Source organism: Echeneis naucrates, chromosome 20, assembly GCF_900963305.1.
Source record: "Echeneis naucrates chromosome 20, fEcheNa1.1, whole genome shotgun sequence".
Lineage (NCBI taxonomy): Eukaryota > Metazoa > Chordata > Actinopteri > Carangiformes > Echeneidae > Echeneis > Echeneis naucrates.
Window position 1 is genome coordinate 11,988,846 of NC_042530.1, and position 25,097 is coordinate 12,013,942.

A 25,097-nucleotide genomic window follows, 5' to 3' on the forward strand; every position below is an offset into this window, starting at 1 on the left:
AAAAATAAAATTACACCAAAAAACAAGGAGCCTCAACATAAGGATCAAAGGAAATACTCCCCCAGGGAAGGCAGGCATAGATGGGAGACCTACATACATTTTGGAGAATAACATTGTTAGAAGTAACTGATTTAACCGTATTGAGTATACAGACTGTAGAGTTTTGACCTACTGCCAGTGAGGAGTGTTACTGCTCCATTTTGAATCAGACTAATTACTTGTTTTTGTTTATAAATTGTAAAAAGCTAAAAGGTTTCAGTCATTATATCATATTCCATGTATTAAAGTAAAAAACGGATCAAGTGTTTTAGTGTATGCGTGTTTCTGCTCCAGGAATCCTCAGACATAGACATCAGAGATGAACAAGAGTTGTGTGACAGCCCAATAGAGCACCCACAAGTAAGGTTCTACTGAACAATCGCTGAATTGCCTGAGACACTGGTGGCTGGTGCAGCTGCAGTGGTTGCACATTTCAGTAAACATCGTACACTGCGTGGCATCTCGTATTTTTGCCCATCTCTGTCGTGTGACTTCATGGTGAATGCTCAGTGCATGGCCTCGCTTCTGATAAGCTCTGACTCAGCTCCTCATCATCCCACTAAGTCAGTGATGAGGCTGTGATGTGTGGATGGATGATGCTGCAGGCCATGCGTCAGCGAGGCCGAGGGCTTGAAAGACTCTTCTGTGGTGCAAAGGGAGGAAACAAAGTAGTTCTGCTCTTGTTCGCCCCAGCTTGGACCGAGATCTGCTCTTCATCGTCAGCTCACTGGAATCTAGCAGCTGTTTTAGGAAGATAAAACATGACAGAGAAAACTGAAGCAAAAGGTTTTCTCAACACTTTTGTTTATTCAATAGATGTTTACTGTTGCTCATTTGTTGCGTCGCATAAATATAAGGTCAGTGTCCCACATGTTGATACTTTTATTTGGTTATAAGAGAATGTGTCTTTTGGCCAAAGCTGGTTTCATTGCGCGTGCTGGTGGGGGGTGGTTTGCTGGCATGGCTTTGTGATGTGGGCTGTGAATGACCGACAAGATAGGCCGCCCTTTGATGCTCAGGAAGTGCAGTGAGTCAGGCAGGCGGTGATTAGTCAGCGCCGTTCTCTGTTTTGTTTGTGTGTGCACTTTGCCTGTTGACCTGTTTCTCAGCCTCTGTGGAAAACTGACTCTCTGCTTTCTCTGCCTGTGTGTCTTCCTGCCTTGCTGTTGCGCAGCTTCAGAATGGCACAGGCTCACGGTTCGGGCACCTCCCCTCCTCATCAACCTCCCCTGCACTGAGGGAAGGAAGCACCGTCTCCACCGACCATGCCGGAGACATCCACATAACCAGAGCGCCAGCACAGGTGAAAAACCTGCCTCCTTGCTCTGACAGGCCTCTGCCCCCTCGGCAACCTGAAACACAGGCCTCAAAGTCCCAGGACTCTGTGGACCAGTGGTACAGAAACTTGCCCCGGGAAGAAGAAAGGGCTGATCTGGGTAGGGGGAAGAGGAAGCTGCCCTCTCCTGAGGGGTCGGTCAGGCAGGCCGCTCTGCCCCAACCCGAGAGTGGAAGAGAAGGAATTAGGGGGGAAGGGGAGGACGAGGAGGAGCTGCGACTGTCCAGATCGGCTGGAGTCTTTCAAAGCTCAGACAGCCACATGCTTCTGGACAGGCAGGAGCAGAGAGGTTATCTGAGGGAGGAGGGGCACCACCAGCCTGACAACCAGAGGAGCAGCACCATCAGTGCAGGTAAAATCAGCTTCGGCTTCTTTAATGTTACAGAACTTCTCCACTGTCGGTGCAGATTTCACTGACACACTGTTTGTGTCCTGTGCACAGATGTAGCAGTCATTGCAGTCCCAAAGGAGATTTCTAATTATTGCTTTCTTCAGTTTTTTCCATCTATTTTATTTACTTAAGTGTATGAGCATTGGTTTTCTCTGAGAACAGTGTGCTTTAAATATTTAAAGAGCCAAAACTAAGACTGGATAAATCTTGCTGTCAGTTTCAGTCAACAGCTATTTCTCACTCAACCTATTTCCCCTGTGCCTGCATGAGTGTTTGTCGTCTGTGGAAAGTTTAGACTGAAGTTTGTGGTTTCTACTCTTCCGTTTTGTCTGAGTTGCTCTAACTTTGAACCAGACGAATTGATTGGCTCTGTGTTGGTGTACTGTGCAACTTGATCAGTGAATCTTGAAATCAGTTTCATGAACAGCAAAGGAAATCGCATTGATAGAAGAGAGTCCGACAGAGATCAGTCAGGAGTGAATCAGCTCCGGGGGTTTGTGCAAACCAGTGTGGCCTATTTGATTTCAGCTGTGACAAGGAGCTTTGAAACTGTGAACTTTCAGCACTGCTTCTCACTGAGCGATGAGAGACTCTTGGTAAGAGAGAGAAATATTTGTTCTCATGCTGGTTATGCTCCTGAATTTGCACTGTGAGAACAGTGACTCTTTTTTTTTGCAACTTTTATGCAAATCCACATGGAATTTTTTGCCGCTATAAAACTATTCTGATGTTTTATTTTAAATGCGATTCCATACATTATTGGTTTTGTGTAGTGTCTAGTGTAGTGTTGTCGCTCCTTATTTAGGTTGTAATTCTAGTATTAACAGAAGAATCGCCAATCAGGAGAGAGACCCTATGCCTCTTTTCCCATTTTGGAGTGAACAAATAAAAATGTAGCATATTTTAGCTCAACACTGAGATAAATCCTGCTTCTTTGGATGGAGGGTCCAGGTGGAGTGAGAGCATGGCTGAGAGTAGTGACGGTTGTGACATCATAAAGTTTGCAGAAGTCATTCTTCAGCAAACCCTGCAGTCCACAGAACAGTCAGCGTAGTTGCAGTGTAGTTGATGTTATTGATTCTGCTCACTCCTTTGTGTGCATTCGTCTGCTTGCGCTCACAGAGCTGCCGGAGTCCACTGTGGTAACAGCATCCGGTTCGACGAACACTGTATGTCGGCCTCCACCAGCTGCAGCAGAGGACACATACCCAGACTGCGTGTTTCAGCCTGAGGAGGGAGACGATCTGAGTGACATGATGACGGCCAGACATATGTCCATCAAAGAGAGGTGAGATAATAACATCAACATCAGCTCTGCTCAAAATACACTCCCTCTGGGTCATTTGTTTGGTAAATATAGATGAATAAAATGAGGCTAGAGGAAGAGAAGATTCGGCAGTCTGCTGGATAAGGAACACACAGACTAAACTTAAGAGCAGAGAATTTAATGACATAAGTAGAAATCATCTGCAGCTCATTAAATGCCAAAGTTTAGTTTCCACAAATGCCATGAAAGACTGTTTTCATCTATGTTTGGTGCTCTAGTAAGCACTTCCTGCAACAGGGCAGTGTGTGGGGGACTGAATCAAAATAAAACACAGTGTGTGTTTGTGGTAATGATGGAGCACATCACTCAGTATGACTCACTGAGATGTGCTTTAATAGTTCAGGCGGCTCGGAGGAAGATATTGATTGAACACACACACATGCAGGTTACCTATTTGTAGGATCTTTTTTTTAAAGAATGTGCATAACTTTAAATCAGGCAGAGGGTTGGAATCTAAAACGTATGAAACTGTTACATAAGTTCAGTTACGTCACATTGTGTAAGCATGCACTGTACAACACTCTGGCTTGACACACACTAAATTGATTGATGACATAATGGAGTTGCATGTTAACTGATGCTGAAGAGTGTGTATTGTTTTTTTTCGTGTGACTTTCTGTCACATCTACCTATCTACCTCTACTTTTGACTGGAGACAGGATCTGTTGCTGGTGACATGTATTTAGCATTTGACTCTGTCTCTGCTGATGTGGAGAGGCCCCTGGGGCAGAACAGGATGTCCCCTCCCAGGGTCACAGTGGGCTGGTTGTAAGACGGGCAGACGGCCCTGCCAGCACCCTGACCCCTCCCTTATGGATGTCATCTGCTCTGTGCTTCGAGATCAGAGCTCAATAATTGAACCTCTGTCCTTGTCCCACTATAGAATTCATTCATTCGTTCATTTTCTACCGCTAATCTGTTTCCGGGTCACGGGGGCTGCTGGAGCCAATCCCAGCTCACACTGGGTGAGGGCGGGGTACACCCTGGATAGGTCAGCAGTCCATCACAGGGCCAACACACAGAGACAGACAGAGACCAGCAACCACTCACAGTCACACTCAGACAATTCAGAGTCACCAATTAGCTCTGAGAGGAAACCCAGGCAGGCACAGGGAGAACATACAGACTCCACACAGAAAGACCCCAGGCCAGCAACAGCACTGACACTATGCCACCATGCTGTCCACAGTATAGAATACTTTGGAGCGGGTGTGTTTGATTGAATCTATCACTACTATTTACCGTCAGTTGCGCCTTATGCTTAAGGAGCTTTGTCCTTCACATCCTGTAATATGAACTTCATACTGAGGTTTTCCCACTCTCTGCCCCAGAGTTGCCTTGTTGAAGAAGAGCGGTGAGGAGGACTGGAGGAACAGAATCAATAAGAAGCAGGATGTGGCCAAGGTTGCCCTGGGCGAGCAGCACACCCAGCCTTGGGAGGTGGAGCAGGATTTCAAGAAGGTAACCACCTGATCAGCACACTCACTTGCAACTGATCGGAACAGACAGGCCCGAGACAAACAGTTGCTGGCCTGTGATGTTAAGTATGTTGTCCTGCTGCATGATGTTTTTCCGTCGCTGCGTCCATGTCATGTTAAGAAAACAAGAAATGGTACTTTTAGAAGAAATCAATTTTTTTTTTTTTTAATCACATTAACACATTCAACCACAAACACCCAGGAAGCGGCTTTTAACGGTCACCCCATCACTCTATGCCCTCGAGATTTGAATGCAGCACTTATAAAGTGACAGATAAATGTCACTGCAGTTTTAGTGATTGAATATACACACGACTTCCTATTTTGGCCTCTGACCCCAAACTCTTCATTTTACCATTTTTATCAGTTTTCTTTACCTGACATGTAACTCTGAAGTCAAAGAAATGACAGAGAGCTCACAACCTGTAAATATCCTGTTCGCCAGAATAAACCTGCAAAATTCACGTGGTAACAGTTTATGATATCTCTAAACAGAGAGGTTGTGTAATGTCCATGTCTGTGTCTTGATTTCTTTCTTTCCTCCCTCCTGTCTTAACAAGCTGTTTTATGTTTTTGTGCTTGAACTATATCACGAGTTCATCTGCATTTATTCCTGTCATGGCCTTATATGCAGAAGCATGTGACTCATTTACATATTTAATCACGGCATGAACCATGATAAAATGATGCCCGTCTTCTATTAAACATATTTAGCCAACTTTTGAATAGTTAATTAGATGAGTCGCTGAAATCGAAGTGTAATTTTCCATTTGTGGAATTGATGCAAAAAAACATACATTTTTTTAATTTATAGATTACAATCAAAATAGAATAAAATGAAAATGCCAGTGCCGTAAAGATAATGCAAATACATGTAATATTTATTTTCTGTTTTCATACAAGATTTTAATGTGTAGCCTAAAATAATTTGCAAACTGGCCATTTAAATGATTTACTGATTTTAGGGTTTTGTTTGTATTTTCTTTTTTTAATGACAACAACAGGAAGGATGCTTCCAGGGATCTTTTGGCAAACTGGCTAATTTGAAAGATGTTTTTTTTCCCTCCATTCCAAACAAGCTTCATCCATCAATGAGTCATACAGCCTGCAAATACAAACAAAAAAATATCCAGAATATATTGGGGTGGGGGGGGGGTTAAAAACAGCATTAGATTTTGGCCTCCATTCATATTGTTGCTTCCTCAGTTTTATGATGTATCAGTTTTGTTTTTTTTTTTTTTTTGTTGTTTTTTTTTTTTTTTTTTAGACAATCAAGATAAAAACAAGTTATTGCCTGAATTAAGAAAATAGTGAAATGTACAGTTTTTTCTCTCTCTTTTCTTACTTTGTACTTTTTAAACATTTGTTTGAGTGACTGTCCAGTATAACGCAGCCTCTTTATTTGAACTGCCTGTCTTTATTATTTCCAGTGAACTGCATGCTTTGTGTTTCCTTTGATTCCTCTGTTTGCCTTTGTCTCTGTTTGCATGCTCTATACCTTTTTAAATAAAAAATGAAATAAATTCCATTCCTTCCCCTGCATGTTGCATGTCTTTCTCTCATGTGTTTTTGAAGGGAGGGGTGGGATGGGGCGGTACACATACCTCTCTGTTTAGACATATTCACAAAAGCCACCAACTACTGTTGTTTTTGTTTCCAGCTCCTTATCAGGGTTTGTTCAGCTCAGCTCCCCAGCTGTCTGTACATATGATGTCAGGTTTTCATTACATTGAAGTTCAAGAAAAGCTTTGCTTTGATTGGTCTGCTGCCTTTTTAAATAACGGTGAAGGCACACTAAGGTGGAGTTGTTTTTTTGTTTTTTTTGTTACTTCCCCTGCACAACACATGATGCTTTAATCAAATCAGGGACTTTTTGATCAAGTTCATGAGATCACAAATAGAGGTCAAAGAGTGATAACAGCTGATGCTGTTCATCTTGTTTTCTCTCAGAGCCAGACAGAATAATTCATTCAGGTTCCGGTTGTCAATCACAAGCCAGCAGCAGAGTGAATAAAGTCTTGCATTGTTCCAACCACAGTTTTAGATAGAAGTGTCCTTTTCTTTATACTCCACGAAAGGGTGTGGTCAGGTGATTTTTTTTTTTATTTATTTTTTATTTTTTTACATTTTTCAGATAGCACAGCGTTTAGAAAGTGTGTCCCTTCTCACATGCTGTTGCTTGTGTGTAGGATGATGACGCTCTGATGATGATCGATGAGTTTGCTGTGTCCGACCAGCTCTGGGTAAGGCCAGTGTGCAAGGCCAAAATCACGCAAACACACACACACACACACACTGTGGTGCATTTAGGTTGGACCATAAATGCACCATTGCTGTTTGTGTGTATGCGTTTGTGCGCGTCTGTAAACCTGTGATGCTATTGGTGGTGGTACTCTGTGTGGGTGTTTCCTTGGTATTCATGGTGATGGTGTTGTGCAATATGGTGTGTGTCCTTTAATTCACTCAACCTCTGCTCTGCATAAGTATGAAGTTTTTTTCACAGGTTTTGTTTTGTGTGTTTGTGGATTTAAAGTATCACTTTTGCCTCTAATCTCCACTACAGCTATTTATGTCTGAGTTGATTATGAAAGTTGGGGTGGACTGTAATCATTAACCCTGCTCTAAAATCTTATAATAGTTACACAAAGACGAGTTTGCATTCTTTTACTTTGTAATATGCAAATATTACAAAGCTTGAGAAGTGTAAACTGACTAAATATATAAATTGGACTTTTTCAGCGAAAAAAAAATTCATCGCTAAATCAGCTAAAAGGTGGGGTAATCAGCATCTTAAGGAGCCTTTTCCCCAGGAGTAGGAGGTTAAAACAGAGCCGAAAGCAGAGTGGATATTAGGCTTACATTCATGAGGTGTCCAGAACACTGACTCAAAGTGAACAATGTAAAACTAGGCCAGTAGTTGCCTGAAATATCCCTCATAAAAACTTTAAGTTGATTATATGTATATTTACAACTAGAACATTTGTTATGCACTTACAAAAACGTTTTTCAAACTGGTTATATAAATAACATGAACCATGCAGAGTTATCTTGACTTGCACTCCAAAGTATGGATCAGTTACTTTCCAAAAAAAAAAAAAGATAACTACACTTTCAATGAATCATCGACCCTCCTCACTCAAACTCCGTATCTCTAGTTTAAGGACAGACTCACCAATCTTATGCTGAGATAAACACAACAGACTTGATAAAGCATGTCATCTTTATTGTTGAAAATCCGCTTTAGCTGAACTCTGATGTAATGTGTTTCCCCCACAAACTGAAATCCTGGCTCCGATTCTACAGCTGCTCATGCTGTGTGTGTGTTTCCTCTATCCGTGGCCTGTCTAGGAGCCAGTCTTTGCATCTACCTTTTCTGCTGCTCCTGAGCTTTCTTTCCATACCTCCTCCCCTGATGAGTCAGCCAGTCAGGTATGAAGATGCACCAGAGCTTTCAGCCCCCCCCCCCCCCCCCCCCCCCGCCGCAGCTCCTGGCCTGCTTGACTAAGCTCTGAAATCCACTCACAAATGACACACCCTAGTGTTTCAGCAGGCGACTTCATTATTAGTCTGAAAGTCACCGTTTCACCACAATTATCTACACACTCCCTTTAATTCTTTCTACTCCGTCAGTTGAAGGAGTTCTAGAAAAGAAAACGCACATAAATATTAATAGTGCTCCGCAGCCCCTCAACGCTTCATGGCACTAATTATTCATCCCTATCTCAAAGCTCTGTCACTTTTGGCAGCATGGCAACCCTGCAGGTTCTGCCTTGTGGACTTTTTTTACCATATAAATGCAGCCGCCGTCATATTTTCCTCATCCTTTTCTCATGATCTTCATCCTCTCTTACCTTCCTCATCCCCTCTTCCTGTTGTGAAGGCCCCCAGATCTCCCAAACCCATGAAGGTGGATGAGAGGCACCCCTGGAGACGGAAGGTGACCCCCCAGCCAAGTCAATCCTGTATACAGCACCTGCAAATACTGCCAGTCCCACCCCAAATTTCTGCAAGATATTGTCACCTATTGTCCCTCTGTCTGTCTTTCCTAACATCAGTAACAACATTTTAACTTCAAGTGACATTAAAATATTTGTAAAGAGCAATTACTTAGAGCAACATCCCCCCTCACGGTCATGTGCATCGAGCAGATTTATTTTCCTCTGCTTGTTTTCATAGTGGGGGTCAGTTTAATGTGCTTCACATTTTGGCAGTCACACCCCTTTGGTATGCATGTTTTGCCTGGATACTCTTTATGGATGTGGCCTACTGTTCAAGGAAAATTCGACGTTTTTCAACAAGGTCATGCTGTTTGCAATTTCCACCTACAATGGAGCTTTCCAACTTATATAAATGTCGCTAAAAACATGAGTTTGCATATTTTGGCTCAAACTTAACAGTTAAGTCTAAAGTGGTTCCTGGAAGCTGTGGGACATCACAAACAGAGGCTACAGCACAGTGTGGTGCACAGGTGGATTATTTGTTTAACTTTCTGTCAAACATATTCGGAATCTTCTCTCCTCTACTTTTTTTAGAGAATAGCTGAGGCGGACATGGAGTTCCAGAGGACCGATGCTCACATGTCCATCCAGGAGAGGAAGCAACTGATAGTGTCCCAAGAGGAGGCCTGGAAGACCAAAGGCCACGGAGCAGCAAACGACTCCACCCAATTCACTGTGGCTGCACGCATGGTGAAGAAAGGTCAGAGGGCAAACTAAGCATGTACTCTCTTATGCACAGACACTGGAACATATTCAATCTTGACATCATAGACAGTTAAGTCCATAGTTCAGTCTCAGCTTCCTGCCCTGAATCCTCCAAAGCCCCTTTCTGAATTAGCAGCTTAAGAGAGAATGAACATCCTTTTCCCTCCATCAGGCCTAGACGCCCAAGGCCAAAGTGTGCTCAGGCAGAAACTGATTTAACGCTTGGACTTGTTCCCTATTAGTTCTGGGCTCAGCCTGGAGGAGGGAGGGAGTGAGGGAGGGCAACAATGCACATTTTTCAGACATCTTAGGAAACATATCAGCACTGGCTGCCTTTTTAGACCTGTGTTTGCAACCATTAGAAAAGCTGGTAGCTACGGGTCATAGTGTAGCATGGAGCAACCGGAGAGCCAGCTATCTCTCCTCAGAAGTTTTGACTGACATAAACCACATCAGAAACCCAATGGATGCTAATGCTGCTGTGTGTTTGTTGATTATGGAACCAAGCAGCTCTCTGCACACTGTCACCTTCATAAAGTGATAGTATATCAGAGTTCTGTTCATACCTTGTTGTACTGCCACCTAGTGGTCAAAATATCAATAATAACTCCTCGAATGTTTTGGTCAGTGTAGTGATTTCCTGCTGTTTGGGTTGCTCATGCTTTGTTTATGTTTCTTCATCAGGTTTGGCCTCCCCATCTGCCCTCCTGTCTCCAGTGCCATCCAAACCTAAGAACAACAGCCCAGCCATCTCCAAACCGCAAGAAGGTCAGCTCCCTCCTGCTGTCTGCCCCTTTTAATCGACTTCACGTTGCGTAATGTCCACTGACATGCAATTTACTGCCTCTTCCTACACTCTTGAGTCCGCTGATTTCCTCATAGAGCCATTTTGCTCCATTAATTGTGTTATTGAAGTCCAGGGAGTGATCAGATTTAGATTTTCAGATCCTCTGCTCTCACCTGACATTTGTCCAAAACTATTCTATTCACAACAAAACAACTGACATTTTGAACTGAGATGAGTTCTTGTTAACATTTCTTCTCTGAGCTGTTGAGCTAAGAGTTTGTCCACTGGTGCTGAACTGGTACTGGTTTTTAACTAATTCTGGCTCATTTCTTATTTGAGCACTATCTAACTAATTCCTTCTGCTTCTCTTTTCAAAGACATGGAGGAGATGTCTGATATTGAAGGTGTTTACCTACTTCTTTGTGTGTTGCACAATTCATTATTGCCACTAAAATCATCAACTCTGATGCAGCTGATGATTTGCTGTGAGATTTCTATTAGGCTGCAAAGCCTGATAGAATATGAACCATAGGACAGTGTTAACACAGAAGGACATGCATGACTCTGGAGTTGTCACATTCAGCTGAAAAATGCTTGTGGCCGTGTTCTCATTAACTTCATTGTGATTTTGTGCAACTGTTCACCATGCTCTGTCATTGTTGAGACAATAACAGCATCAATGTCAAGTGTGACATCAGAACCAAAATGAGACCCTATCTAAATTTATTGCTCTAACGTGTGTGTGTGTGTGTGTGTGACTGTATGGTGTTGTGCAGAGATCAAGGCCATACCAGATCTTAACCTGGAGTCAGACACAAAACTGGATAAGCTGGAATCATTCCTAGGAAAACTGAACAGTAAAGGTCAGTCTTGCTCAGCTTGTAGTACATGAACTCATCAGTCCTCAGCTCAGCTGAGCTCCATACTGTATATGCTCAAAAAGGGAGGAATCATACTGTCCTCATAAAAAGGTGCCACATTATTATTATCACGCAGTCAATCATGTCACACAGATCGAATCTCATTCTCTTCAGATTCATAATTGAGACTGAACATAATGCATTTACATGCAGTTTTCATCTGTTCACAGTGATTGATTTGAGGTGAGGGAATCAATTTTTCAGCCATTTAGTATTTTCCCATTTTGATCCTTTTAGGTTTGGCTCTGCTGGTATTAAACCATTCAATAAGTGGTGATTACAAGAAGCAAGTTTTAACTCAATCTGGTGTGTTCTGTCTCACTCCTGACTCACATCATTTCAATTCACTCTGAATAAATGCTGTCATTAATGGAAAGGCTACAACAGCACAAGAATCCAGTGTGTTGTTTGTGCTTTTAAGAACAAAGCACTAGAACAAATGTAACGCTTTAATATCATCATTTTCATTATCATTCATTGTATTTTTCACATATCAAATCAGTTTCTTACTTTACATTTATCAAGTGGGCCAATAGTAATTCTTAATGTGTTTTGTGTCATTCCATATTTCTTCATCATTAGTTTATTACAGGGGTGGTTGCTATCAAATAACATTTAACAATGAAAGTGATGTGAAAATATATGAATCCATTATTAAAAGAGGAGGGCAGGATCCTGCATATGGGTAACGTTTAATCCCTCAGCGATACTGCCCAAGAGCAAAAGTCCCTTTCTCAATATAACTTGTAAAGTTTGAAAAATGTTACACTGTAAGTTTGACATTTATTCATGGATAAATGTATCATCATTTCATTGGTATTATATGAGTTAAGTGACATTTGCACAAGCTTTGAAAAAGTAATCTTCACTTTAATGAATTCTGGGTGATGTGTGGTATTAATGCTGTGTCTTTTCTCTATTCAGTTTCTGGATTGCCAGAAGCTACTATCACGGTCACAGAGAAGAAGGTGAAGAAAGTGATGACACTCGAAGATGAAACTTTCTCCAAGTTCTATCGTCAAGTGGAAGAGCTCCCTTCCTTCACCAACAGGGTGGACATAGATGATGACTTTGATGCCATTTTCGGTCCCCAGGTGCCAAAGTAAGTTCTCCCTGTCAACGAATAATAACCTTGAGCAAGCTATCGGTATACTCTGCCCTGTTAATCATGACCCTCTTCTACAGGTTGACCTCAGAGATGGTACAGCACAAGCTGGCAGTGCGCCCATCACGTAACGTCCAATCGTCCAAGAACCCTCTGAAGAAGCTCGCTGCCAGGCAGGACATCAGACACGAGTACACAGAGCAGAGGCTGAACGTGGGGCTGCTGGAGAGCAAGAGGATGAAGGCTGAGAAGAGTGAGTGAGAAGTGAAGAGGAGCTGAAGAAAAAAAAATAGATGAAAATGCTCAGGGACATGACTTTTCACAACATGTGGCGAATATATACATATCTGAACACAATCTGAACACAATTCTTGATTTTACACTATTAAACGCTGAATGTGATTTTTTTTTTTTATTTATTTTTTTTTAATACATTACAGCCTCTTGAGTTGGTGTCACATTGACATCAATTTCCTCTCACTTAGCAGAAAAGACTATTAGCCAGTGCAACAAAACAAACATCTCAGTCGACCAGACACAAATTAAGCAGTCCACAAATAGTCTTTCTGTCTGTGACTTCATCCACTTCTGGGACTGCAATTGACCCACATACAATACCAGATCTGGCGCAGGGAATCCATATCCTGTCATTATGCAGTGCTGTTTTTGAGCTGCACATGGTGAGAGTGATGTCAGAGATCCTATAAAGTCAACATCATGGAACTTCCTCCTTCACCTCCTCTGACAGAAATAAAAGCAATGTGGTAAAGTGTTTCCTCAGAAGTTGCTGTTGGCTTCATTGTCATTGTCATTGTCTCTCTCTCTCTCTCTCTCTCTGTCCTTTCGTGTGTTTATATTCTGTTAACTGCAGTGAATAAGAACTCTGGCTTCTCTGAGGTGGCACTGGCTGGTCTCGCCAGCAAGGAGAACTTCAGCAGCGTCAACCTGCGAAGCGTCAACATCTCTGAGCAGATGTCCAACAACAGCGCTGTGCCTTACAAAAAGCTCATGCTCTTACAGGTCAAAGGTCAGTTGGATGGATGGCCTTGACTTGAGGCGACATTAAATCAAAAAATCAAAATGAAAGGGTAGTGTAACATAGTTTAATTTTCAAAGCACCATGGTGTCCATTTGGACCCCACCAGCTGGTTTACAACTGAGAGACTCACCAAATATCTTAGTGCATTCAGGGGTTAGGGTCCTCATGTTGGACTGATTAAATCCTGTGTCGCCTTTGGAAATCCAAATCACCCACCTCCAGCAATCAGGACTCAGGCTGCAGTTAATTTACAGCGAACTCAAGCAGAAAAGTACAGCAAAACATCTATCTTTTTAAATGAGCTTTTTTGTTTTGTCGAGGCAGATGGGAAACATTCAGGAAATGAAACGATATCTTGTGTATATTTCTTGCATGTAAATTTATTTTTGGCAATCAATTGCTCAAGTGGATGGAAAAACAAATAGTGAGTGGTTGACACAAAGGCTCTGGAGGAAGCTGTCCTTTCCAGAGGATATCTATAACAGGAGCAGAGTTGTTGGTCTATTTCGGTTTCTTTGCACCTCCTCCACAAGTCTGCTGGTGACAGCTGTGGCTCTAAATCATTCTCCCCAGGTCACCTCTTGCTCTCCTGGGTTGAGCCTCTCCCCCATACCCCCACAGTGTGTAATCCAGCACTTCAATAGGAGGTTAACTGTTGGAACCTGACAGTGTAGCTGTGAAGCTTCTGCTGATTTCTGATCAGCCTTCACTCGACCGATATCCATAGACAACCACCACAATTGTTTTTAGACCAATTTATGATTCTTCGCAATTTGCGTACTATCTTGGCTGCATTCATTGGGCTTTTAATACAAAGTGATGGGAATTTGACAAAGCAGCTACATGTACATACATGTGCAGGGTCATATGGTGATAGTGGAGCTTGACACGCTTAGTAAGATAACTCAGGCATTCATGATAATCAGAGCTGTCACTGATGACCCACCTGTCTGTGTGCTTGTGTGTAAAATCCAGGCCGCAGGCATGTCCAGACCAGGCTGGTGGAGCCCAGAGCGTCCTCCCTGAACAGCGGCGATTGCTTCCTGCTCATCACACCACATCACTCCTTCATCTGGACAGGAGAGTTTGCCAACGTCATCGAGCGGAACAAAGTTAGTCTGGCTTTCAAAGCACAAATTATAAAAGAAGATAGTGTAGGCGAGACTTTCAGAATCAGTCATATCATTATAGGTAAAGCAAGGATGGTGTTACGTAGGGTAGGCAGGCTTCACGTGCAGGATGTAAACACAGCTGAGACAGGAAGCAGTGACAAACAGCAAAGGAAGAAGTGTGTGAGGACAAAGCAAGGGGTCTGTGTGTCTGTGAGGTTGTTGCAGGAAGCTCGTACAAAAAAGAGGCTATTGTTCAAATCCCAGACTGGCTGCTAACCTTTGATTGACTGAACAGCGCTGAACTCAATCTGACAGAGAGGAACACACTGATCCAAAGCACACTACATTTAGTTTGGTTCGCTATGAAGTAGCTTGACAAACGGGCAAAGATGAAACAGGCTGTTCCTTCTCTTTGTATTTTTTTTCTACCACAATATTTCACGTATTTAGAAATTTAGAAACAAACAAACCATGACCCTGTGTTTTTCGGGAACTCATCCATAATGTGTTTTTCTCTTTCATTCCTTCAGGCTTCAGAGTTGGCCAACTTCATCCAGAGCAAAAGAGATCTGGGTTGTCGGGCTAACTACGTGCAGGTCATCGAGGAGGGCGTCCACACACACAGCCACGTGGCCAAGGAGTTCTGGAAGATTCTTGGAGGACAGTCAGATTATCAGTGTAAGTGATTCATATCTGGCCTGACGCTGGAGAAAAAACCCACAGTCCCTGAAGTGTTGAAATACACCAATGGCTTCGTCTTTTTCCTCTGCAGCTGCAGGAACCCCAGACGAAGACGAGCTTTATGAGGGCGCCATTGTGGAGACAAACTGTATTTACCGCCTGATGGATGACAAACTGGTGCCAGATGATGATTTTTGGGCCAAGATGCCTCGTTGTTCTTTGCTTGACCCCAAGGAGGTCAGACAACCTCAATTTTTCCTTGTGACAAGTCTGAGCATTTTAAATAGATAAACATGAGAATGACTCCCAGCTCTAAAATAAGCATAATCAAATGAAAAGAAATGAAATCATAATGCAAACCAATGTGTGTGTGTGTGTGTTCTTTCCTGCACAGGTTTTAGTGTTTGACTTTGGCAGTGAGATGTACATATGGCATGGGAAGGAAGTGACGCTGGCACAGAGGAAGGTGGCCTTTCAGCTTGCCAAGCACCTGTGGAACGGCACCTTCGACTACACAAACTGTGACATCAACCCCCTGGACCCGGGGGAGTGCAATCCACTCATACCCAAGTACGGAAACCCTGCATATGCTGCAGATAAGGAGCACTTTCAGATATGGGCGTGTTGCTCAATCTGAAACTTCTTTCCCTCTTCTAGCCCTCTGACTTCACCCATGTGTTTCTCTCCTCATATCTCAGTCACTGACTGATTGTGGGTCATGTGAATTTCTAATAATTTAGTTGTTGTTTGTTAAAAGATCTGTGTCCAGATAGGGTGATGTCTGACCTCTGCAGCTGATCATACATCTGTACTTATACTTAGACACAGTGCTGTCCATCTTCGCAAAATCATTATTTAGCTAAAACTGTGCTTCACTTATAAATCCAAAACATATATCTGTGGGTGTTTAGTGTGTTTAACTAGATAGTTTGTATCAGCAGGTAACAACTGTTAATAGATAAGAGGTGTCGCTGACCACATGCTTCACCAAGTCTATATAAAATTGAATGTTTTTTTTGACTGGTATTGTGTTGTTGATGAACTGCATCTTTTCCACCTATAGGAAAGGCCAGGGTCGTCCTGACTGGGCAGTATTTGGCAGACTGACTCAACACAATGAAACAACTCTTTTCAAAGAGAAGTTCCTGGACTGGAGCGACTCGAGGAAAACACCCAGTCCCACAAAAAATACTAACGACCACATCGCTGATCAAAAGGTACCAGAAGTTCTTCGCCCCATCAAACTCCTAATCCTGTCAGGACGGTGACAAAGGGGACTAGAAACAGTGTCAGATGCAGACCTGTGGCTCATGCTTGTCTCCACCACCAGGAGCAGTCAACCTCAGAGCAGCCGCATGCGTACGATGCCTCCCTGATGATGCCCGTACATCAGGCACCTGTCTGTACCAAACTGGATGGGTTCAACGTGGGGCGGGGCTACGGCCTGGTGGAGGCAGAGGAGTGGCGGAGCTATGAGGTCATCACCCTCGCAGTGGAAGTGTGGCACATCCTGGAGTTCGACTACAGCCGCCTGCCACGTCAGAGTATAGGCCAGTTCCACGATGGCGATACCTATGTAGTGAAGTGGAAGTACATGGTCGGCGTTGCAGGTTAGTGCAGTTATCACCGGCTAAGCGTGATACATGCATTTTCATTTGATACCACAGTACAGCCTGATTCCAGGTTGTGTGCGCGGGGGTGATAGGGTAGATCTGGTCTGGCAATTTCAAATTACATCTCTGATTTACACACAAGTCTCCTCAAGCCGAACATGTTCATGTGCTGCCTTCAAGGTGCTGGAGTTGGAAGAAGCTATATTTGCTCCCATGTGGGTTGATGATAAAAAAAATAAATAAAAAAAAGGAATGTGATCAGTCCCATAGTTGTTTCAAAAGTCAATGGTGAAGTATTTTACTGATATTTTAAGGACAAATTCTAATGTTATTGTGTGTCCATTCCAGAGCGCAGCAGCACTTCTTTAAATAATATGGGAGAAAGCACATACACGTCTGCCTAAATCAGGCTGCTCAGTTTTAACTCAATATAATATAATGATGCCCACATTGTCCAGTCTTGAGGTGACATTTTATTTTTTAATGAAATGATCAGGAGGCTGGTTGGGCTTGACGAGCTGCATTTTGGCCCATAGGCCACCAGTTGAGCGGGGCTGATCATTAAAACAGGGCCCATAGGATTATCAGTCAAATACCTGCATATATGTCTCAACAGATGTATAAATGGGGAGTCTAGAATCACAGCTGCAGATCACAGTGAACACACGTTTTTTTGTTTGTTTGTTTGTTTTTTTTTTGTTGTTTTTTTTTGACAAAAACTACTTAAGTGCCTTTCTAAAAAACCTTTCCATCAGTTGGGAAGAGACAGAACCCAGAGCAGCTGAGGACGATGGGAACTGGAAAAGAGAAGTGCTGCTACTTCTTTTGGCAAGGCCGCAATTCCACTGTGAGCGAGAAAGGAACGTCGGCACTGATGACAGTGGAGCTGGATGAAGAGCGAGGAGCCCAGGTGCAGTGCAGAAAGTTAATTTTGTGTGTGTGTGTGTGTGTCCTTGTGCATTCTTTGTGTGTGGATAGAATGACTCATCCCATTTCATCTCCAGGTTCAAGTCCAGCAGGGAAAGGAGCCTCCTTGTTTCCTTCAATGCTTCAAAGGAGGGATGGTGGTCCACTCAGGGAGGAGAGAGGAGGAGGAGGAAAACATGCAGAGTAAGAAAACAAGCTCATCATACTGTGAATAAAGACTCTGTTTATTGATCTTTGTTTCCTGAATTACATTTCAATACACAGAGAGTCTTCCATACTTGGACCTTAGACTTACATTTACAGCAGTCATGCAAGTAATGTACAGTATCTGAGAACAACTACTTTAACAATATAGTATACTAGAAAATATGTGGCCAGGGGAGAAACACATTGTCCTAAACTTAATTACTGAGCCTGTGTTTTATATTTTGTCTACACATCTCTGGATATTACCATCTCGCCCATTCTGCTCCTGTCCGTCCTCAGATGACTGGCGTCTGTACTGTGTACGTGGAGAGGTGGAGGTGGAAGGACACTTGCTGGAGGTGGCCTGCCACTGCAGCAGCCTGCGCTCTAGAGTGTCCATGGTGCTGCTGAGTGTCAGCCAGGCTCTCATCTACCTGTGGCATGGCTGTAAGTCTCAGGCTCACACACGGGAGGTGGCTCGCACTGCTGCCAACAAGATCAAAGAACAGTGAGTGGAAACTGCCAGTATCTGTAGATCAGCTTATAAAATCTAATCTATTGCCAACTCTGATTTGCTGTGCTGTCAGCATAGTCATTGTGACACCGTCGTCTTTGTGCAGTTGTCCTCTAGAAACAGGCCTCCACAGCAGCAGCAAGGTGACCATCCGGGAATGTAATGAGGGAACAGAGCCCACAGGATTCTGGGAAGCACTTGGGAGGAGGGACAGGAAAGCGTATGACTGCATGCTTCAAGGTTGGGAACAAGAGTGTAAAAGCTGAGCACAGATGGAGGCTGTGAATAATGCACTTGACTAATGTCCTTTTTTCCATGTGTGTTTTTTGTTTTTTTTTTGGGGGGGGGGGGGTTTGCTTTGTTTTTGTTTTTTTGGCTTTTTGACCTTTGACCCTCAGACCCAGGCAGGTTCAACTTCACACCTCGTCTGTACCAGCTGAGCAGCACTTCAGGGGACTTCGTAGCTGTGGAGTTCCTCTACCCAGCCAGAGACCCCAAACAGGTCAACTCCATGCCCTTCCTGCAGGAGGACCTTTATGCAGCTTCCCAGCCTGGTACACACACAAAAAGACACAAACATACACACAAGCCTTTTATCACCTTAACAAATTTCATTTATTTGCTTTCATTTTTAAGAAATACAAGTTTATTGTACTTTAAGAGTAAATTGACTAGGTTGCCCATTAAAGCACTAAACATAAAAACATATTTACTTAAATACCCTACATGAGGTGACCTAAAAGAACATTATAACTTCTCAAGGTAAAAATGTTTTTGCTCTCAAGGCACATCTGAGCTCTTGTAAATGTTCTTCAGTTGTGTTGTGTTAACCCTAACCCTAACTCTTTTCCAAGAATCAGTTATCTTTTCCATGCATTTTCCATTAAGCTTCAGCAATGTGCTCATAAGTTCAGTCAAACCAGGGATATGACTAAAAATTACTTTCATCATCAGCTAAATTGTGGACTATTTATTACCCATAGTTTGAAACCAAAAGGGATTCAGCTTAAAGTAATAGAAAGACACAACAAATCATCATCTTATATCACCAGAGGGTGGTTTATGTCTCTGATGGTAATAATAACTGAGTGATTGCTTCAACACCAAAGTCATCCTAAAAGCAGATTCCAACTTTCTAGTCTCTTGCAAATCTTACTCACCTCCATAAAAAGTGAAAGCACACACTGTATCTGGGAAAAATATGAACTCATGAAAAAGTCTAATCTGTGATTAAGGTTTTGTTTTATCTGCTTCGTGCACAGCCCTGTTCTTGGTGGACAACCACCATGAGGTGTACCTGTGGCAGGGCTGGTGGCCTCAGGACAGCGAAAGCACCGGCTCAGCCCGAATACGCTGGGACTCTGACAGGAAGTGTGCCATGGAGACTGTGCTGCAGTACTGCAGAGGTACTAGAGTTTGTTTTTATTATTTCTAGATACATACAAATCACAACTTTTGCTATTCCTTATCCCTGATTCGCTCCATAACCAGTTCAATCTTTACTGAAAGAGTAGCCTCAAAGCACTGCACCAGCCACACCTATGCAGTGCACTGACTGCATGTAATCTGATATTAAGAAAAAGAATTCAATCTTGATGTGCCCCTTCAAAGGTAGTGACCTATTTTTGCTTCTTCTTACTTCTCCAGAGAAGAATGAGAAGAAGCCTCCTAAATCATATCTCATCCACGCTGGTCTGGAGCCGCTCACCTTCACCAACATGTTCCCCAGCTGGGAGCACAGAGAGGACATCGCTGAGATCACTGAGAGGGTGTGTTGATCACATCATTTTATCTGATTACTCCTACATTACCTGATAGGAAACAGTACTGCTCAGTGTAGCCATCAGTGCACTCATGTTCTGAAATAGGTGCACTTACTGAACAAAAAGAACCAACTCAGTCCATGTCGAAGCCATTATCCCTTTTTGATTTTCCTTATTAACTTTATTATTTAATATCAAACTCTCTGGGTTCTTTTTGCATTGAAATGATATACAGTATTATGTGTGCGTGCCCTCAGGAGGCAGAGGTGTGTAACCAGATTATCCTGGTGGAGGACGTGTTGGCCAGACTCTGTAAAACCACATACCCCCTGGCAGACCTTCTGGCCCGGCCGCTGCCCGATGGAGTCGACCCTCTTCGCCTGGAGGTCTACCTGTCCGATGAGGACTTTGCGGTAGGCACCTGCAGACAGTCCTTTAGCTGACATTAAATGTGAAGACAGAAAACATTAGTCAAATTTTTTATCATTTACGTTGTTTGATTTAATGAGAAGTAGGTCTAGTTGATATATTGCCAGCAAATCAACAAGAATATATACAGCAGCGTCATCAACTTCACATATCCAAAAAAAAAAAAAAAAAAAAACATGCATGCACATCTTGAGCTGTGTAGTAGTGGTTTTATCTGACACACTAAATCTAGAAAGGCAGCTCTTGGAGGTTAAGAGATAATAAGGATCATGAAACTTGACATGTCTCAGGTAGACTGTGAGGTAAACAGATACTAACAAGATATGAAGCAATAAATGTGTAAAAATTTACACGTAGACGAGAGATGCTGCAGAGCTCCAACTACATCTCATGAACGCAGAAAAGAACAATGAGTTCCAATAAACTCTGATTGTGTGCTAGTTTCACCTTCTCTCTGAGTGGCTATGAATACAATCATTTCATGATGATGAATTTGATTATGTATACAATCATTTCATTCTCAAGATTCAAATAAATAGTTGGGGAATATTTTCGGCCTTGGATTAATAATTATTTTGCACTAGGTTTCTCCAACATCAGGACGATGTGCATATGGCAAGCAGTAAAAATTAACAACAGCGTGTGCGTTTTCACGAGCTATGTCACACAGGTGGCTCATGAATGTGTTTTCAATAATTAAATATGCTGTCTATGTGATCATCCAGCCTGTTCTTTGTTCATCCCTCTGTTGCTTTCCTGCCTTTACTATTGTGCATTCATCCTTCATTATGTTCTGTCAACTGTTCGCCTTCCTCTTGTCTCTTCGTGATCTTATTATAATTTATTCATTCCGCCCTCCAGGGTATAGGGGCTTATGGGAAGGTGAGTCCTCTGAGTTAAGCATGACCAGGGCTCACCGTAAAGCATCCTACCTCTTATTTATCTTGCCTGATCCTTTTTCCTCCCAACTCTACTTCACTGCTCTTGCTTTATTTATAAGTTCTTGTTTGCTGAGCATGCTGTTCACTCACAGTCCATTGGTCGGTGCAGACATCGCACTGGAGCCAGGAAATATGAGGTCTTGATCAAACTTGAAACGGACCATATTTTACTGGAGTAGAAGAATGAAGTTTGTGGTTTTAATCTCACTGATGCATGAGTGTGTCCTCAGAGGTTGCGTACGCCTCACTATAGCAGTTGCTGGATTTGTTGGAAAAACTTTAGATGGGATGCCTGCACGGTGTTGTTTGCTTCTTGCTGATGGTGTGCGTGACTGGTCCCACAGAAAGCCCTGGAGATGAGCAGAGAGGAGTATGGGAGTTTGCCTGTCTGGAAACAGGTGAACGTGAAGAAAGCCAAGGGACTTTTTTAAACAACTGAAACACAGAGCTTGGACTAAAGCCACCGAGACGCTGTTCTGTCTCCCTTTTCGTTCACGCCTGCACACAACAGAGGCTCAGGGGTAGCATCTCCTGAGTTCATGGAGGCACGAGAACACGGATGGGTGGAGTAACAAAGCTGCTGCAGGTTTTCTTTTTTTGCTTGCCTACTTTTTGTGTTGGTCTTTTGCCAGTAGGAGACAAACGTAGGCAGATAAACACGAGTAAATGTGTTAATAGTGCTTGTTCAAATGTACACTCTCTTAATGTATGTCCATATGTACAATACAGGACAGCCAGTGCCTAGCAATGCAGTCCTCTGTGTCAACTGGCCTGTCAGCCTGTTCAGCACACTCCACTTTAGACTGTCTGCTACTCTTGTATGTATGTTTATGCAATCCAAATAATTTATATTTATATTAAATCTACACAGGATTTTTTTTTTTAAAAGCTTACTGATATTCACTGACTTAACATAAATAAAATTAGAGTATAATGTATGTCGGGGATGTCTGTGTAATAAATTCTGTCTTGCTGTACAATTCACCATTTTGTCATTCACAAATCAAACTGCCGTTTTATGATGTTGCTGTTATTTTTTTGGATGCATTTAGTGTCATTAATATTTCAGATAGAAGAAAGCAGCGAGGCTACAGACGGAGTGAGGATGACATGAATTTGATTTTTAAATCCCACAGTGTATAGTGCCTTGCTTTGTGTACAGTTTATACAGATCATAGTCTGCGTTTTGAATACTTTTGTGATATGGAGACCTATACATGAAATAAAACCTGAAAGTTAGGAAGACTGGAATCTTGTACACAATTTTTTTTGGTTGTTTGTTTAGTTTTTATGAAAAGTACAGCATGAGTCCTTAAATGGCTCTTTGATTTGAATTGTTTTTCAAGAGCTCAACTCCAACAATCATATCCTTGAAAATGAATGCTTTAATCCTCCAATAGAGGGCAGTATAATACTTATTTAGGCACACTGGAGACACGACTATTGAATAAACAGGCAAATGAAACAAATTTACACTAAGATCATTTTCTTCATCTGGGGTCCGTTGTGTATTATCAACTGAAGAGAGATAAACAGTTGGTAAGTAGCTTCTGCCCTGAGGTAGAATTACATATATAAGCACTGAATAGAAATAGAGTAGGAAAGCATTGGTACTAAACAATTTGCTTTTCAAAGCTTTCTACCTTCTCATTGCTTTTCTGTTTTTTGTTTTTTGTTTTTGTTTTTTGTTTTTTTTTTCTTATGAAGCACTGGTTTTACCATTTAAGTTCCAGTCACTTTATGATTGATATATTTCTTACTCAAATGACAAAATAGACATTTTTAGGGGACGTGTTCATGTCACATGCCTGAAAGATGTGGAAAGTGACCAGTATGAATCTCTGATCAGGACATTCAGCATTCAGTATTTGATCAGAACTAAAACAGAATTAAAGTTGACGTATTAAGGTTTACGGACCTGTGGCTTAAGCACACACTTTGACTTTGCCGTGGTGGGAAAATGGTGTTACTAATAACATTAAGGACGGCTCTATCCTATTCTAGCTGTAAACCCTGGTAGGGTGTGACAGTGAGCCCACATGTGCTGACCAGGAACTGTAGACTGAGGCATTTAACCAGAATCCAGTTGTAACAGATTTTATGAAATTCTGTGATCTTGAAAGTGTAGCAGGTTATAAGGAACAGGCAGATGAGACTGAGCTATTTTATTGTTTGGTTTACTCCTAATGTCATGGCTTCAACTGGTGAGCAGGACAGGGAACATTTGGGAAACTGGATGTGGCCAAAAAATGATGATACTATGATGCATAGTCAAAAAACATATAAGCTCCCAGTGACTGTGTGTCTGGAAGCTCACACTGACTGATTCAAGTCCTGAAAATGTTTGGATGTTACTCTTACTGCCACCTCTGTGTTCTCGATGTTGATATGCAGTAACAGCGTCCGTTTAGTCTGTGTGCTCAATTACCTGTGTGAAGTCTCTCACACACACGCATACACACAGGTGAAAGCTGCAATCATCCATCCAACCTGTTAAACCTCATGGCTCCATTTTCCAGGCCGTCCTCCAACTTTATACACACACACACACGCTCCTGTACTGAAAGCTCTCAGATGTTCTCAATATCAGCCTTTGGCCTGTGTTGAGGAACAAGAGCAATTAGAGGGGAATTTCATGCAATCACAGTAGAACAATATACACAGCAGGTTTCTGTCCATCCAACTGTTGCCCGTGTGTTGCTCAATATATTAACAGCCTAACTGACAGCCTGCCCCAAAACACACAGAGAGAGAGAGAGAGAGAGAGAGAGAGGGAGAGAGAAAAGCTGCTGCTTTTTCCAGAAAGCCTGGCAAGGAGCTGCGCGGTTCTCGCTCTTTTTCATCTCCTCGCCATCTCTTGCATGCTAAATTGTTGGATGCGGAGCCTTTCCTGGATTATTCTGTTACATATGCCTCCTCTGAACTCCTCTGGCCTGTGAGGAGTTTGATGTGCGACATGGTGCGTATCTGCCCCAACCCACTCAGTGCAACAACTCCAGCCCCCTCACCCTCCACCCCTCCATCTAATCCTCTCCATCCCTCCACCCTCTGTCTCCAGGAAGACAGTAGGACGTACAGTACGCTGCCACGCACACACTGCAAGGTGTGTGTAGTATCTCTGAGGCAGTTTTTGACTCGGAGCCCAGTTTCTGTGCAGCGATCCAACCAGCTTTTCTTTCGATACAATCCTTTTAGAGAATGCAAAGACATGAATGCAAAACACCATGACACACACTCACACATCTGTACAAAGCACTCTGTGAGTGCACAGTATATACACAGATGTAATGAAAGCAGCAAAAAAACAACATATCTGCTTGCATTTAATGGAACGTTATTCTGTGTATTTTGGCATTTTAAGGCAGAGGTGTATCTAAACATAAGCATCTGCTGTGGCTCTCTCTCTTTTGATTCTGTAATTACCTTCCTGTGTGATGGAGAAATGCTATTAATTGGTTCAAATGATTTCAATAATCCCCTTCCAAAGTTTTATGTAACTGTAAAAAACTCCTGCAGTGAATATCAGGACTTACCAGCACACTTATAAGTCTTCTGACAAGAGAAAACATAAGGGGTCCCTCAAACACTTTTCAAGAGCTCTTTCTAAGTTTTCTTCTTGCTACATAGCTGACTTTAGCATTAAACAGCTATATATTCAAGTCTAAAAGCATCATTGTGAGTTTAGCAGCATCAAATGCCATTACTTGCCTCACTCACGCTGCTATTCACTTTTCTCTCTGTCACCGCTTTTGCAACTCCATGTTGCCTCCAATCTGTCCTCAAGATGTAAAGCTGCTTATGTGACA

General features: G+C 42.5%; 1 protein-coding gene across 15 annotated transcripts in view; it reads left to right on the forward strand.

Moving 5' to 3' along the window:
* svila (supervillin a) overlaps positions 1 to 22,542 on the forward strand; it is a 63,162-nt gene extending 40,620 nt beyond the window's left edge. For 9 of the 15 annotated variants that reach the window (XM_029528763.1, XM_029528756.1, XM_029528764.1 and 6 more), the window contains 28 exons: positions 334 to 399; positions 1,214 to 1,727; positions 2,889 to 3,054; positions 4,425 to 4,554; positions 6,761 to 6,814; positions 7,920 to 8,000; positions 9,104 to 9,269; positions 9,959 to 10,042; positions 10,838 to 10,924; positions 11,906 to 12,083; positions 12,167 to 12,339; positions 12,958 to 13,113; positions 14,101 to 14,237; positions 14,768 to 14,915; positions 15,010 to 15,155; positions 15,313 to 15,488; positions 15,982 to 16,135; positions 16,249 to 16,528; positions 17,287 to 17,441; positions 17,536 to 17,641; positions 17,945 to 18,152; positions 18,265 to 18,398; positions 18,557 to 18,712; positions 19,421 to 19,564; positions 19,806 to 19,927; positions 20,179 to 20,334; positions 21,212 to 21,232; positions 21,636 to 22,542. In XM_029528763.1, coding sequence (XP_029384623.1) covers positions 334 to 399; positions 1,214 to 1,727; positions 2,889 to 3,054; positions 4,425 to 4,554; positions 6,761 to 6,814; positions 7,920 to 8,000; positions 9,104 to 9,269; positions 9,959 to 10,042; positions 10,838 to 10,924; positions 11,906 to 12,083; positions 12,167 to 12,339; positions 12,958 to 13,113; positions 14,101 to 14,237; positions 14,768 to 14,915; positions 15,010 to 15,155; positions 15,313 to 15,488; positions 15,982 to 16,135; positions 16,249 to 16,528; positions 17,287 to 17,441; positions 17,536 to 17,641; positions 17,945 to 18,152; positions 18,265 to 18,398; positions 18,557 to 18,712; positions 19,421 to 19,564; positions 19,806 to 19,927; positions 20,179 to 20,334; positions 21,212 to 21,232; positions 21,636 to 21,722 — 4,185 coding nt within the window. In that variant the 3' untranslated portion in view covers positions 21,723 to 22,542. Of the gene's footprint in view, positions 1 to 333; positions 400 to 1,213; positions 1,728 to 2,888; positions 3,055 to 4,424; positions 4,555 to 6,760; positions 6,815 to 7,919; positions 8,001 to 8,451; positions 8,509 to 9,103; positions 9,270 to 9,958; positions 10,043 to 10,837; positions 10,925 to 11,905; positions 12,084 to 12,166; positions 12,340 to 12,957; positions 13,114 to 14,100; positions 14,238 to 14,767; positions 14,916 to 15,009; positions 15,156 to 15,312; positions 15,489 to 15,981; positions 16,136 to 16,248; positions 16,529 to 17,286; positions 17,442 to 17,535; positions 17,642 to 17,944; positions 18,153 to 18,264; positions 18,399 to 18,556; positions 18,713 to 19,420; positions 19,565 to 19,805; positions 19,928 to 20,178; positions 20,335 to 21,211; positions 21,233 to 21,635 lie in introns of all 15 variants that reach the window. The other 6 variants (XM_029528754.1, XM_029528755.1, XM_029528753.1 and 3 more) reach the window with 6 other exon arrangements.
* The last annotated feature ends 2,555 nt before the right edge of the window (positions 22,543 to 25,097 follow it).